At 57.3% G+C, this 13468-nt stretch overlaps 1 protein-coding gene across 1 annotated transcript; it reads right to left on the bottom strand.

Moving 5' to 3' along the window:
- Positions 1-2089: 2089 nt before the first annotated feature.
- On the bottom strand, positions 2090-3052 carry FOXB1 (forkhead box B1). The gene has a single exon (XM_069799612.1). It carries the CDS (start codon positions 3050-3052, stop codon positions 2090-2092), a length of 963 nt encoding a protein of 320 aa, XP_069655713.1.
- Between the last annotated feature and the right edge of the window lie 10416 nt (positions 3053-13468).

The raw sequence follows: 13468 nt of genomic DNA on the forward strand, positions 1-13468 counted from the left end.
CAGTCTTAAAAAGTAACTAATTCTTTAAAGATTTTTATGTTTGCTCTGTATTGTACAAGCTCACTTATTAGAGAAAATTTAACCGGGAGTATGTAGGTGGTAAGTATACATACACATAGGCATAAATATAATATGTGTTTATATTTGGTATAAGTGTATAGGACACAAATGCGTATATGTGTGTGTGTGCAGATATGTATAGATATATAGATATAAAAACCGCAGAACGCACTTATGTATGTTTTTTCTTTGGTAAACCGGCAATAATGACAATTTCATCTAACAGGTTATGGTATGTTAATAACTACATTTATAGTAACCTCCTGTGAAAAGGCTGTTTAGATTATCTAAATATTGGAATAACGTCATTCCTTTTTTGTGAACTAATGCTTTTACTTTTCTCGTGTGAACTCTTTAAAAAGACAAATAAGAAACTAAATCTGCATTTACATATTTTAATGAGAAAATATTATTTGGACGACTAGGTTCATAATTTAACGTAGACACTTTTTTAACCTTTGTCTTAAAACACACATGCTGGGAACAAGAACACCAATATTTAAAATTCCATGCTTATTCTGTACAAGAAAAAAAAAGTTAAAAAGAAATGTCTTTACAGTTTCAATAGACACTAATGCCGTTGGGGGGGGGGGGTGTCTTTTTTTTTTTTTTTTTAACTTAAGCAGTTCACAGCAGAACGACAGTTCGGTTTCCAGCAAACTACCTAAAACTAGGAAGGAGTATATCAAACAAAAGTGCATTTTACACATTTTATAATCATTCCTATGCACAAACATTTACAGTTTCCCTAGCCCCCTCTCTCTTGTCTGCAAAGCTCCAACAGAAATCAGGATGACCTCCACAGTTTGTACCTGCTGTTGTGTTACTTCTCCACGTTTTACCAGTGACTTCGGCAGCTTTTCTGAAGCTGTGCCGGGTTGTGTGCTCAGTAAGAGGTTTATTTTTATCGTTTGTTTGTTTTTAAGCTACGAGATAAATAGCTTAAAAATGTAGAAAACAAAGAAACCCTCAGCTCCCCAAACCTTCAGGTTAATCGGAAGTTAACAGCCAAATCAACTTCTCTTTCTCTTCCACCCGAAAACTGCAGTAAGCATCCACGTTACAACAGGTACTGCAAAGGGGACCTCATCTGATTTACAGTACAGCTGCAAGTTCAGTATTTACATTACGACAGGCGCTTTGTAAACAATATAGGTATGGAGTGAGTGACCGGGTGCCTTTCCGTCGGACGGCGTCCTGCTCCGCCGGCGCTCCCCACGCCCGTCCCCCGCCGCCCCCCGGCCGCAGGTGGAGACCCGCGGCCGGCAGGGCCGCCCGCGGCCGGGCAGGGCCGCCCGCCGCCCTCCCGCTCGCCCGCCGCCTCCCTTACCTGCGGGGCCCTGGCTGCCAGCGCACCGCTCCTTCTCGGGGGCGACGGAGCCCGCGGCCTTGCCCCGCGGAAATCCTGCCCTTTGCGTACCGGCGGGACACGCGCGGGCGGACACGCACACGCACCCACACCCACACAAAGGAGACGGGCGCTGCCCGGCGTTTCCAAGATCCAAGCGTTTGCTGCTTGGAGGCTGGAAACGTCGCTGCTCTCACGCAGTGAGACCGCAGCCGTTTCGCACTGCTTATGGTTTTCAAGATCGGTCCTATACAAACCCCTGCTCTTCCCCGGACAAAGGAAGGGCAAGAGGCATCGCCGGGCCGGGCTTGCCGGGTCCCCGGCGCACCGAAGATGCCTGAAATACTTTTGGCAAACTAGTGATGCATATGGCAGTTCCTACCGGGCGGGGAGGGGGGGCGGGCCGGGTCGGTTCGTTTTGCCTCGGCAGGGCGGAAAACCAAGTTCGGAACCGGGGAAGAAGCCGAAGAGGCCAAGGAGGGCGAAGGCGAAGGGGCGAAGCGGAAAGGCAGCTCGCGCGAACGGCAAACCTCAGTTTCCCGCGGGGAGTTGTCTCTGCTTTCGAGGAAAAGAGGAGAGAGGAGGGAGGGAAGAGACGGAAGGAGGGCGAAGGGGAGGGAGGAGAGCTCCGAGGAAACTTCGGGAGAAGGGGGACGGCGGAGTCCGCGCGGGCGGCCCGGGTCAGTGCACCGCCACGGAGTGCAGGGCGGGCGCCGGGCTGGTGAGAGTCTCGCTGGGGGTGGCCGGGCTGCTTTGGCTGGTGGCCGTCTGCGAGGACGTGGGGCTGAGGGAGGGCGGCGAGTTCGAGAGGATGGTGGGGATGGGCGCGGGCAGGGCCGGCAGGGCCGGCACCGCGGCGGGGGTAGGCTTGATGGGGACGGGGATGGCCGGCAAAGTCTGCCCCCCATGGCAGAGCGGCTTAATGGGCACGCCGTAGGCGCCGTACTCGCTGCTGGCCACGGAGATGGGGGTGGCGGTGTCGATCATGCCGGAGCTGTACATGTGGGGCCAGCCCGTGCCAATGGAGCTGCCCACCGTAGTCAACTGGTTGGGGAGGGGGTAGGCGGCCGGCACGGGCTGCATCGTGGAAAAGGCGAGGCCGCCGGGCATCTTGTACTCTCTGGCGATGATGTTCTCGATGGCGAAGGGGTGCTTGAAGCTGGAGGGCTGGGACACGCCGAGGTTGTACGTGGACATCTGGGGCAGGTGGGTGCCGGTGGCCGCCAGGGCGCTGAGCCGCAGCTTCGCCTGCTGCTGCAGGTACTGCGCCGCGTCCGCCGGCTTGCTGGGGGCCAGGTGGTCCGACTTGACCACCTTGAAGCGCTTGCGGCGGCGCAGGAAGCTGCCGTTCTCGAACATGTCCCCGCAGCTGGGGTGCAGCGCCCAGAAGCTGCCCTTGCCCGGCTGGTCGGGGCGGCGCGGGATCTTGATGAAGCAGTCGTTGAAGGAGAGGTTGTGGCGGAGGGAGTTCTGCCAGCGCTGCGTGTTCTCCCGGTAGTATGGGAAGCGGTCCATGATGAACTTGTAGATCTCGCTCAGGGGCAGCATCTTCTCCGGGGAGCTCTGGATCGCCATGGCGGTCAGCGAGATGTAGGAGTAGGGAGGCTTCTGGTCGCTGTAAGTGTTTCTGCCCGGGCGAGGCATCTTCGCTAGGGAACCCGCGGAGATCTGCAGAAGGGCAGCGACAAGGAGGGGGTCGGGGGTGGCGGGAGAGAGTGAGTCCGAGAGGATTTGCACCGACACTTGGCCGGGGCAGCGGGTGGGTGTGGGGCCGGGCTGGAGAAAGAAGGGCACGGGGAAGGGGCACGGCGGTCCTCAGCCCTCGGGGGGGGGGGGGGGGGGGCGGGATGGGGGCAGGGGAAACCGACCCGGAGCTCTGCGCCGGCGGGGGAAAAGCAACGTGCCTTTCTCCCAGCTCCGGCCCCGCTCAGCCTGGCCTCCCCGCAGCAGCCCGCGCCCGTAAAGTTACTCTCGTGGTAGCTCTGCCTTCTGGTCTCGGCGAGGAGAAGGGCACCCCCTCCCATCCCCTCCCCTCCCCTCGTCTCGTCTCGTCTCCCACCCCACTCCGTGCCAGCCGGGCATATGCCCACCTTAAAGTTGCTGGAAGTTGACAGTCCGCATCCGGGACGCAGCTGGGAGTCCGGGCTCTTTCCCACCCCGCTTCTCCGGCGTGTCTCTCGCTCCTTTCCCGGCCACTCTGCTCCGGTTTAGTCCTGAGGAGGCAGTGAGCTGGCTCGGGTTTGGGAATCTTCTTGTACACCCCTCCCTTCTCCTCCGCGGGCTGAATCAGCTTCTTTTACACCACTGGCAGCTGGACTGTAGCAGAGGCTTGTTTGCTTCTCTGCAGCCGCGATGAGCTAAGTAGTTGCCTCCATGTCCTTCCTCTAACCATCTGATAGTTTTATGTGGTGACATGAGCAGAAAAGACCCCTGTAGAGGCGCTTCATTAATGTGCCACTTCTTTGCTATCATATGACAATCGCCTTGGGAGCAGGGGGAGGGGAGCGGGGAGGAGGGGGCTGGAGAGAAAGGCATAATCTGGTTTCATTTACACCTATTTACATGGACACCTTGGGCCAATGGGAATCATTTCCATTTGAAGACAAGGCGAGGGGTGAAAAGGCTCCGCCAGCGGAATTGCAGTGCGATGGTACCCGGTGGCTGGGGGGGGTGGGGGGGGAAGGTATGCACTAACCTCTCTGTGGACTTTGCAGGAAGCTTAGTCTGCAATTCACACTTACAAATGGAGGTACTGAGCAGTGGGATGTTTGACATGGAAATTGCTTGGCTGTGGTATTCTGTTTGTTCTGCATTGTTATCTGATTTGTATTGTTGGCTAACTTAAGGCGAGCCTTTTTCCCTGTAACGAGAGACTTTCTCTTTGCCAAATCCGCTCTCCCCGAGCGAAGGTTCTTTCGAGGAGAGAAAAGATCGGGGCTCCTCCGTAGCCGCCCCGGGAAGTTTCCTCCCCCCTCCCCAGCCCAGGCAGGACCGTTGCTCTAGTTCCGCGGACCTGTTGGTGCGAAGCCGTGGGAGCCGCCTTAAAATACATTGCAGCGGCCGGGCTCCCGGTCCGCGGCCGGGGCACAGCCCCGCTGTGCTCGGTGCCGAGCTGCCCTCCGCGCCGCTGTCCTGCTCCCGGGGCCGGGGGCCGCGGCGGGCAGTGCCGGGGGGGCAGCTTGCGCGCCAGCCGGCCGGCCTCGGGGGGGGGGGGGGGGCGGGCGGGCGGGCGGTCCCGCAGAGCTGATCTGGGGTAACCGGTCCGTGTCACCGGTTACTGTGCTGAATACCGTCAACCCGACGCCTTCTGCGGGATTCCCGTGATGTGTCTCAGGCTGTTCGCGTGCCTGCGTGCTTCTCGGTGCGCACTTGTGCATGTAGGAGCAGGCAGGCTGTGTAACACCCGAGTTGCGGCTCTCCCTGCCTCACTGTACCGCCTCCTCCCCGGGAACCGAGGCCCGATCCTGGAACCGCTGCCCAGACGAGCAGCCCCGCTGCCAGCCGTGTGTCCTGCGGGGAGGATCAGGCCCGGAAGGTCCCAGGCTTGCCCTGGCACAGGAGGGAAGTTTGTATGATGTGTATTCCCGAGGCTGCGGTGCATCCTGTCACCCTAGAGCCAGAATAAAAGATTGGCTCGGGATCCGCGAGCCCTGGGAGGAAGAGCCTTTGCGGTGAATACACATCCACTCCATTAACAATATTTTCGGAATCGGTCAATAACTCACCAAAACGTAACTTAAACACGATGAATTTAGGAGATTAAACAATTTCATTAATATTGAAATGGCTGCTGAGGCTGAGCGCGCCCGCTTGAAATGCAAGCGCACGTTTTTCAATATTAACAGAAGTACTTGAAGAAAAGAATAATGTCACCTTCTTAATTCAGCAAAAATAGCTGGGGTGGGGGAGGGAGCGCTGCGCCGGCCGTCTGTGCGGTGCGGGCTGCTGCGAGACCGGCTCCGCGGGCGCGTAGAAGTCTTCTTGGAGGGACAGTCCCCATCAAGCAGGGCTCCCTGCGCCCTGGCACCAGCTTGAAAACGCATTTCACGCTGCAACTAGCTCCGACGTCGTGTGTGTTAAACTGCGTTCCCCTCGTTCCAACCCGGCTGCCCTCGGTCCCATCTAATCCCTCACTCTCGGGGCAGGATGTCGTTTAGAGAATAATGGGCAAATAATTGTGTTTCTAGGAATCCGAGAAGCCGACCTCGGCCCCGCGTTGCCGAGCTAACAAGCCCTTTTTGGGGGAGACCTGCCGCATGTCACCCCTCCTTGCAGAGAGGGGCCCGGGGGCGTTCGTGCCTGGGAGCTGCCTTGCTCATTAACCGGCTCTGAGATGCTTCGTGCCGGCCGGGCAGGGCAGGAAGGCAGCCTCCAAACTTTTTTTTTTTGGGGGGGGGGGCGGGGGGAGAGGAAAGGTGATGAGCCGGTGGACGTTTGTTAGAGGGTAGGAAAGACAATACTCTGAAATGAGGACAGATTCCTCCCAGCGTCCCCTAGGACACCGGGCAGAAGACTTTTATTTTTGTATTGAGAGCCCCAAATATGTGGGTTTAATGGACACCTCCGCCCCCCCCCCCCCCAACTTCTAACACTCCTCAGTTCGGGTTTTGTCTCTCAGCCCAAGTTCGCTCCTGGGATGCCTGTCCAAAAGAGAACTTAGAAACAGCACGGGAGTAAATAAAATTCACAGACTGACAAATTCTTTTCTTCCTCTTTTTGCCGGTACCTTTTCTTTTCGAAGAAAGAAAAAAACCAACCTCTGGCGCAAATGGGAACCCGCAAGCTGTAAAGTTAAAGGAAAGTCGACTTCCGTTCTCATTTGCTACTCCGAGCGCGAACGAGGTATGGCTGTAAGGCGCCCGATTCCCCCCCCCCCCCCCCCCCCCAGTGCAAAGGAATGTGTGAGCAGAGGGATAGGGCAGGCGAAGCCATCCCGGTAATTGATACCCAAAGTTTCACCTCGTGTTAAGCACGCAACAGATGACAGACTTGGGCGATGTAGGATTTAAATGTAAGTTGTAGCATTTGCCTTTTACTTTGAAAGCCAACATTAGGGAGGAGGGGAGGGGGCAAGTGAATCCAAATCCATTGTGCAAAAAACCCAAAACAAATAGACGTTTTTCTGAAGCCTAATTCAAATAAGCAGCTCAGGGGAAGTGCTGGGAAAACTGTATAAAATACACATAAGTCAATTATATCAATGTGCAAACCCAATGGAAATCTATTTCATGCAATAGCCATTCAGCCCTTGCATGGAGCTCATCATGGACCACCTTTCTGCATGGAAGGTTCGCAATAGCCCCCTTTCCCACAAGCAAGACCACACACGTTTACAGATTTGGTAATAATTTATGCTAATTTTCCTCCATAAATCCACAATTCGCCTCAGTGGCAAGCGGGGCTGTTGAGAGAGGAAAAGGGGAGAGAAAAGTGACAACTACAATATTGATTTTGAATCCTTGTGGCTGCAAGCAGGTGTGTAGCTTTGCAGAGGGGAGGAGTGGGAGAGGGGCTGTGGGGAGAAGCCAAGAAGTTTTCCAAGGATGAAAAAAAGAAAAAAAATCCACTCTGTGTGAGAGAATAGCTCACAACCTTGTTAATATTTACAAACCAGTTGGGAGAAAAGAGAAGGGAGGGGGGAAGTACCAGCTTCTTAGGGTTTCCTAGGCTGCAAAACACAATGCCAGGCTGTGAGCAAGCTTCCCCCGTTTTGGAAAGTCAACTCCAGGCTGCTGGTCGTGGCTGCATTTCGGCTAAGCCTCGCTCTCTTTTTTGTAATGGTTCTGCTTCTCTTTGCTTCTAGGGGGGCGGGAGGGAGAAGGAAGCGGATTGATTTGGGCTCTCCCGCTTTTCTGTGTGCTTGAATTCCCGGTGCGGTTTCCCGAAGCGCTCCGGCCGCTCTGGGAACGGCGGGGCTTTGTCCCACCCCACATTCTTCACCAAATCTGCCACTTTGGCGTGAAACTACTTAGCGCCCTTTCAAAAGGATTTTGTTCCTGTCGCAACGAGCACTAAACAAACTCCCCCTGCCTGTCAAGGCCGGACTGAGAACCGCTCCCCAAACCTGTATCCCTGAGAGCAACAGAACTGACCGCTCGGGATTTGCGGTGCCCTTTGGGCCCGGGGGGCCGGGCTCGGGCACGGCTGCGCCCCGCGGGGCTCGGCGCTCCCGGCGTCGGGCAGCGCGCTCCGCCGCCCCTGCCCTGCCGCCGCCCGCTGGCTCCTCGTCGCTGTCGCGCTACTTAATGCCGGCTCCCGGTGTGTGCCGTTGTCGCCCGTCCCGTCGGGGACTTCGAGCGCCAGCGGCCCGGCCGGGCGCCCGGCCCCGCTGCGCCGCCGGGGGCGGATCGGAGGACGGCCGGTCCCAGTGTCCCAGGTCACCCTCCCCTCCTCGCGGCCGGAGGGACGGCGGGCCCTGGTCCCTGTCGGATCCAGGGAGGAGGCAGCCCTGGCACCGCCCGTCCTCTCTCTTCCCGGGGGCCGCTGCGGCCCTGTCCGGCGGCCCCGAGGGAGACGGGCCGGGGCGTCCGAGCGCCCCCGTGCCCGCCTCGCCGCCCGGCCCGGGGCCCGCCTGCACGCGGGGGCGCGGGCGGGTGTGTCGCGCGTGGCGCCGTGCCGCGGACGGGCGGAGCCCTGGGGCACGCGTGAGCGCGGCGCCGAAAGTTTGCCGAACCTCCGAGGCCTCTGCCGGCTGCCGCGGGGCCGCGCCCCGGACCCGCCGCCTTTGCCGGGACGAGCGGGTCCGAGCGCGCCCGGGACTCCTCTCTCTCGGGCCTCGGGCAGCCGTTTCGGCCGTGCCCAGCGCGCTGAGAGCCCGCGCTGGGACTAGCCGCCTTCCCGGGAGGAGCCTGCTGTTCCCCCTCATCGCTCCTGGGGCTGTCCCAGGCAGCCGGTTCCTCACCGGAGCCGGTTTCCCAGGAGAGCCCTTTTCCCGCTGCGCTCCACCTGCCGCCGGCGGTAAATCCAGGCGCGGGGAAGCGCGGCACCGCAGGGCGCGCCTCGGCACGGCTCCGGGGAGTGCCAGCGTTTCGCGGGTCCGACACGGCGAGTGCGTGAGCCCACCGCCGGTGCCCGCTTTCCGCGCCCCTCCTTGCCCGCACCTGCGTCCTCGTCTCCCCCCGCCTCGGCCGTCCGCCCGCTGCCCGCCTCCGCGGGGGTGCGCAGGTGTGCGCCCGGGGCCGCGGGCTCGGCCACCGCCTCAGCGGCTCTCCCCCAGCGTTTTGTCAAGTAGTGTGCCGTTAGCGCGGGTTCCAGCTCGGATCTCGACGTTATTGCCCCGAGAGCCTGTCTTTGTGGTAAACTTCCCGGCGGCGCCAGAGCATTTATCTACACGTTTGGGACTTGTTGGTTTGTTTATTTATTTGTTTGGAGAAGTATCAGGGGAGGCCTCGCAAACTTTTTCTTTTTAATCTTCTCTTTTAAATAAATGTCGCATTTCAAGCTGCCCTCTCTTCTCTTTTTTGCATTGTAGGAAATATTGAAAATGCCACCTTAGTATTGAAGGGATTAACTTGCTTTTCTCCCAGCCCCTAACTCTGGTGTAAAGGGAGCAGTAGATCAACTGTATAATGTGTGCACTGTTTGGTCATTTGTACAAGCAGAACAAAGGTTGAGCTAAGCCAAATTGCATTGCACTTGTGAACCGAGTCCCAATTTGAAGTATCTTTTACAGCAGGGGGAATGAGAACAATTTCGTGTATGTCTAAAAGGGAATAACAAAGCCACTTTCTAGAGCATCTCAAAGTGAAGTAGTGAGGCGTGACATTCCCAGGGTGAGGAGGGACAAAGGCAGGGTCAGGGGGATGAAAAAGGGAATCAAACAGCCACTTTCACATGTCTGCCCTCAACTGCTGCACCTCTCCATAATAGGAAACAACTGTTGTAAAAAGGGGGATTGCTCCCATTCATTCAAAATAGCAAATGATAGCTAAACAACATTGTCAAAACTGAATCAACTTCTGTGCAGTACCACCCAGAAAAAGGTATTGTGTTTTGGTTAATAGCTGGGTGGAGCAAACTTGATTTTCCTTTCTTTTTCTTTCTTTTTCTTTTTCTTTTTTTTTTTTAAAGACTCTTCTTTCCAAATCAGTCTGTTTCATAAACTTTATTTTTAATCACCAGCTTTTTTCCAAGCCATGGTCATCTCGCTCACGCCTTCTCCCACAGTCTGCTCTTGTCTTGGCGTTCCGTACAAAACCAGAAGGACAAAAAATAGGGCTGAGTCCCCTTCCCGCTGTGGTCAGAACTGCGGTGCAAAATCCATAAGCGATGTAAATCTTCCCTGAATTGCACGTCTGTGACGCCGGGCAAAACCACCTTTAAATTACTAAGTTATTACTTAGCCAAACATTGTGAAATGGTTTTTATGACAATTGACGATGATTTTAAATTGCATAGCCACGAGAATAATGGCGCGCATGTTACGGTTATTTCCCCCCTTTAAAAGCAAAGGTAATAGCCGCTAGCGGAATTCAGGCTCAGGCAAACTTTAAGAGAAGCGTTCTCCTCCATTGTGGGAAGTCTTTAACGAGCCGGGATTTAATTAGGGTCAGAACTTTGAATGCTTACGGTTTTCTCCCTATTGGCAGGGGGCATGTTTGCAAACAGATCCGTAAGTTACGGCCGTGAAGCCGCGGCGCGGCGGGGAGGGTGGGGCGGTGTGAGTGTGTGGGCGCCGGGGCCCCGCGCTGCCCCTTCCTGCCGCGGCGCCCCCTCCCCGCGCCGCCCGCCCCCCGCCCGGCTGCCACCCACCGAGCTGCCCGGGGACAGGGAAGACAATTCCTGAGCGTGGGGCTCCCCGCCCCCGCGGCCCGGCCGGGCCCCGCTCCGCTCCGTTGCGGGGCGGGGCGGCACGGCACCGCCCGCCAGAGCCCCCCCCACACACCCCCGGCGCTTGCACACATGCGAAGCCCGGGCCCGTCTCACGGGGAGGGCGGCCGCCGGGACGGGGGCAGCGCCTTCCCCGGCCACGCCGTACCGCCAGAAAAGCTAGAGGGGCTGCCCGCCCCCTCCCTGCGCTGGGGGGCCGCGGGGCCGGGCCCGGCGCGCACCCCGGGGCCAGCGGCACCGGGCGGGTTCGGCTCGGGGCGCCTCTGGCGCGGCTGCCAGCGCCGCGGGCAGCGGCTCGGCGCTGGGCTGCGCTCTCCGCGGGGCAGGGCGCGGTGGAGCGCACGGCGCCCGAGAAGGGAAGGGAAGGAAGGAAGGAAGGGCAGCCTGGCAGTTACAGGCGAAGCGCTGGCTGCGTCTTCCGAGTCTAGCGGCTTCCAGCGCTTCCTTACATTTGTTGACATCCTCCGCCTGCCTCAGCTCCACGGCTGCCACCCTCACGACGCGAGCAAAGCTCCCGTCTTCCCATCAACCCTCAGCTCTGCAGCAAAAAAACATATTAACCTTCTTTAATATTTCATTCCTGGAAGAGGTTCTTTGGATCTAACTTTAGGAAAGATTTCCCTGCAGCGCTTTCTTCCCTTACGTTTTTTTCCCCGTCTTTATTATCGAGAGATGCTGTAGTCATAAAGCATTCAATCAGCGAAAGAGGAAGGAATTTGATAGAGGTGTTTTTTTTTTTTTCCTTTGGCGAGGAAAGATTTTACATGGGACTAAAAGACATTGCGAATGGGCAGGGGTTTCTGAGCTCCGAGCGCGAGATGTCTGCTCTGTCGTTCAGGGGAGAGCCCCCTTGTATTGCTTCTGCTAGGAAGCCTTTCCCTCGAAGTTTGCTCTCTCTTGGGCCGCGACCTGTACAGCCCTTGCCCTGTATTTTGGGTGGCGGCAGTTCCAGTCGGCTCGGCCGTTTTCTCGTCGAGGCCGAATTACACGTTTAAGAAGCAATCCCCCGGCCCCCCGGTAGCTGAAGGGAGCCGGGGCCGGCCCTGAGCCCGGCCCGCCGCTCCCTGCCGGCGGCGCGCAGCCGCCCGGCCCCGCGGAGCTGGCGGTAGCCCCGCGCGGAGCTGCGCGGAGCTGGGCGGAGCTGCCTGGGTAAACTGCTTGTGTATTTCACATTATCATCCCGCTATCTGCAGGCAATGTAGATTTTCTAAAGATCTAATGAATAAACAACCAGCAAGTGCTGGCGGTGTAATTTACATTGTTAATGCCTACATGTGTATAATAAATATGCATTTGTATGTCTTCAAATAAACTCTTTTTAGTTTCTAACCTGTGGTGATTTTTTTAAAAGCTGTCTTTTCCAAGAAACCAATTTTCCTTTTCGTTTCCTGAGCTAGTAGGGAAGGAAGAGACCTAGCAAAGCGCTTTGCGTCGGCTTTTCGGCGACGGAGGGGGATGCGCGGGCCTGGGCGCGGGCCGCCCGCCGCAGCCGGCCCCGGGGCGCGGCGGGCACGGCCACCGCCCGCTCCCCCGGCGCGGGAGGCGAAGGCCGCGGCCAGGCAGCGGCAGGCGCTCATTTCGCAGCGCAACTCGCCACGCTTTTAACGGCAGAACAATTTAAATGTACAATATTAGCTCACAGTATTAGTCTGGAGGTGTAAAGAACAATCCGTTCGGAGACTGAGCTTCAAAGGCGCCGGCTTCCCCTCCAGGAAAAGTTGACAAATGTGGCTGCTCCCTCCCTCCTTCCCTGCCTCCCCCTCCTCCCCTCCCGCGTCGGAGGCAACCGGTTTTCCCTGAACGCTTCTGTAGAGGGCATCCCTGACCAGATTTCCTCCGCCTCGCCGTGCGAAGCCCGCTCCCCGCGCTTTGAACTGCGGAGCTCGGTTATTCCGGGCGCAGCACCGCCGTCTGTAGACGGGCTCCCGCGCCCCCCGGGCGGGGCGCGCACCGACACGGGCCCTGGAAGGCGAAGCTCTCTTTCCCTTCCAGACCTTCAGGCTGAAAAGCTGGCGCTTCGCAGCCCCCGCTGACTTCACCTTGGGAGGGATAAAGATTTTCTCCTCATTTTTCGCTGCAAACCAGGTGCCACTTCCTTACGCCGCTTGATGGCAAATGTCTCATCTTCAGCGAGCTGGATCTGGCATACATTATTTTAATTAAGTCTATGGCGATTTACTTTCCTCTGAGATCCATTCCACGGTGCAATTAGGAACGTATTGGTGCTAGCACATATGAATATTCAGGAGAGTGTCAATTAATTAGCAGACAGAGGAATCTCATTATGGTGCTCAAAACCCTTTTAGTGCTAAGCAGAATTAAGGGGGCATTTGCCAATGTGCTGGATTAGTGAATATTTTACTGCGCGCTCATTTAACTTCATTATCATAGCACTTACGCTGCTCTCCGATTTTATTAATTAAATTGCTCATTAATTTATCCGGAAAGGGGGATAAAAGTTTTATGACGCCACAGCACGCGCGTAGACATCTTAAAAAGCCAGCTCCTGCCCTGCCCTGCCGCTCCGCGAGAAAGCGACTCCCCGGGGTTGGCGGGAGGCCGGGCGGCGGCCGCGGGAGCGCACCCGCCCGCCGCACGGGCTGCCCGCCGCACGCGCTGCCCGCCGCCGCCGCCGCCGCCGCCGCCGCCGCCGCCGCCGCCGCCGCCTCCCGCCCGGCCGCGCGCAGCCCGGCACCCCTCAGCCAGCTGCGCTTTTATCTCCCCTCACCCCAGAGATAAGGGTAATGCGGCAATTAGTGCTGCTGCAGCGCAGGGAAAAAGGGTATCGCTGGGAATTCGAAGCGTAGACTCCGGGTTTCATCTTTTTTTCTACTTAAACTTCTTCTTGACATCTGGGGAGCGGGAAGGACCACGACGCGGTTAACCCCTTAACCTCTGCACAGACTGCAGAAAGAAGAGGACTAAGCTCCTCTTTCCTAGTAACCCGGACGAAATCAAATGCGGTCTCCCTCCGAGCGAGACGGAGGTGTAACCCGAGCTGTTTGGCAGGGGAGGAGCGGGCAGCGCTTCCCCGGCGCCCGGAGCAGTGCGGCGCGGGGCGCGCCGGCAGGGAGCTCGCAGGTCCTCACCGCAGACAGGAGAGCTGCGAGCATCAGAAGGCAGCGAGCAGGACTGCGCTCATTTTCTAATTAGGCAATACTTCAAGTCTCATAATTTTTTCCGAGGAGCATTGTATTAAGAGCAGCTATTAAAAAAAAAATGTCCGTGGGA

The sequence above is a fragment of the Haliaeetus albicilla genome, chromosome 12 (genome assembly GCF_947461875.1).
Source record: "Haliaeetus albicilla chromosome 12, bHalAlb1.1, whole genome shotgun sequence".
Classification (NCBI taxonomy): domain Eukaryota; kingdom Metazoa; phylum Chordata; class Aves; order Accipitriformes; family Accipitridae; genus Haliaeetus; species Haliaeetus albicilla.

What these genes read in the sequence shown, in the direction of transcription:
- FOXB1 (XM_069799612.1), bottom strand. Translation starts at nt 3,052, where the DNA reads ATGCCTCGCCCGGGCAGAAACACTTACAGCGACCAGAAGCCTCCCTAC.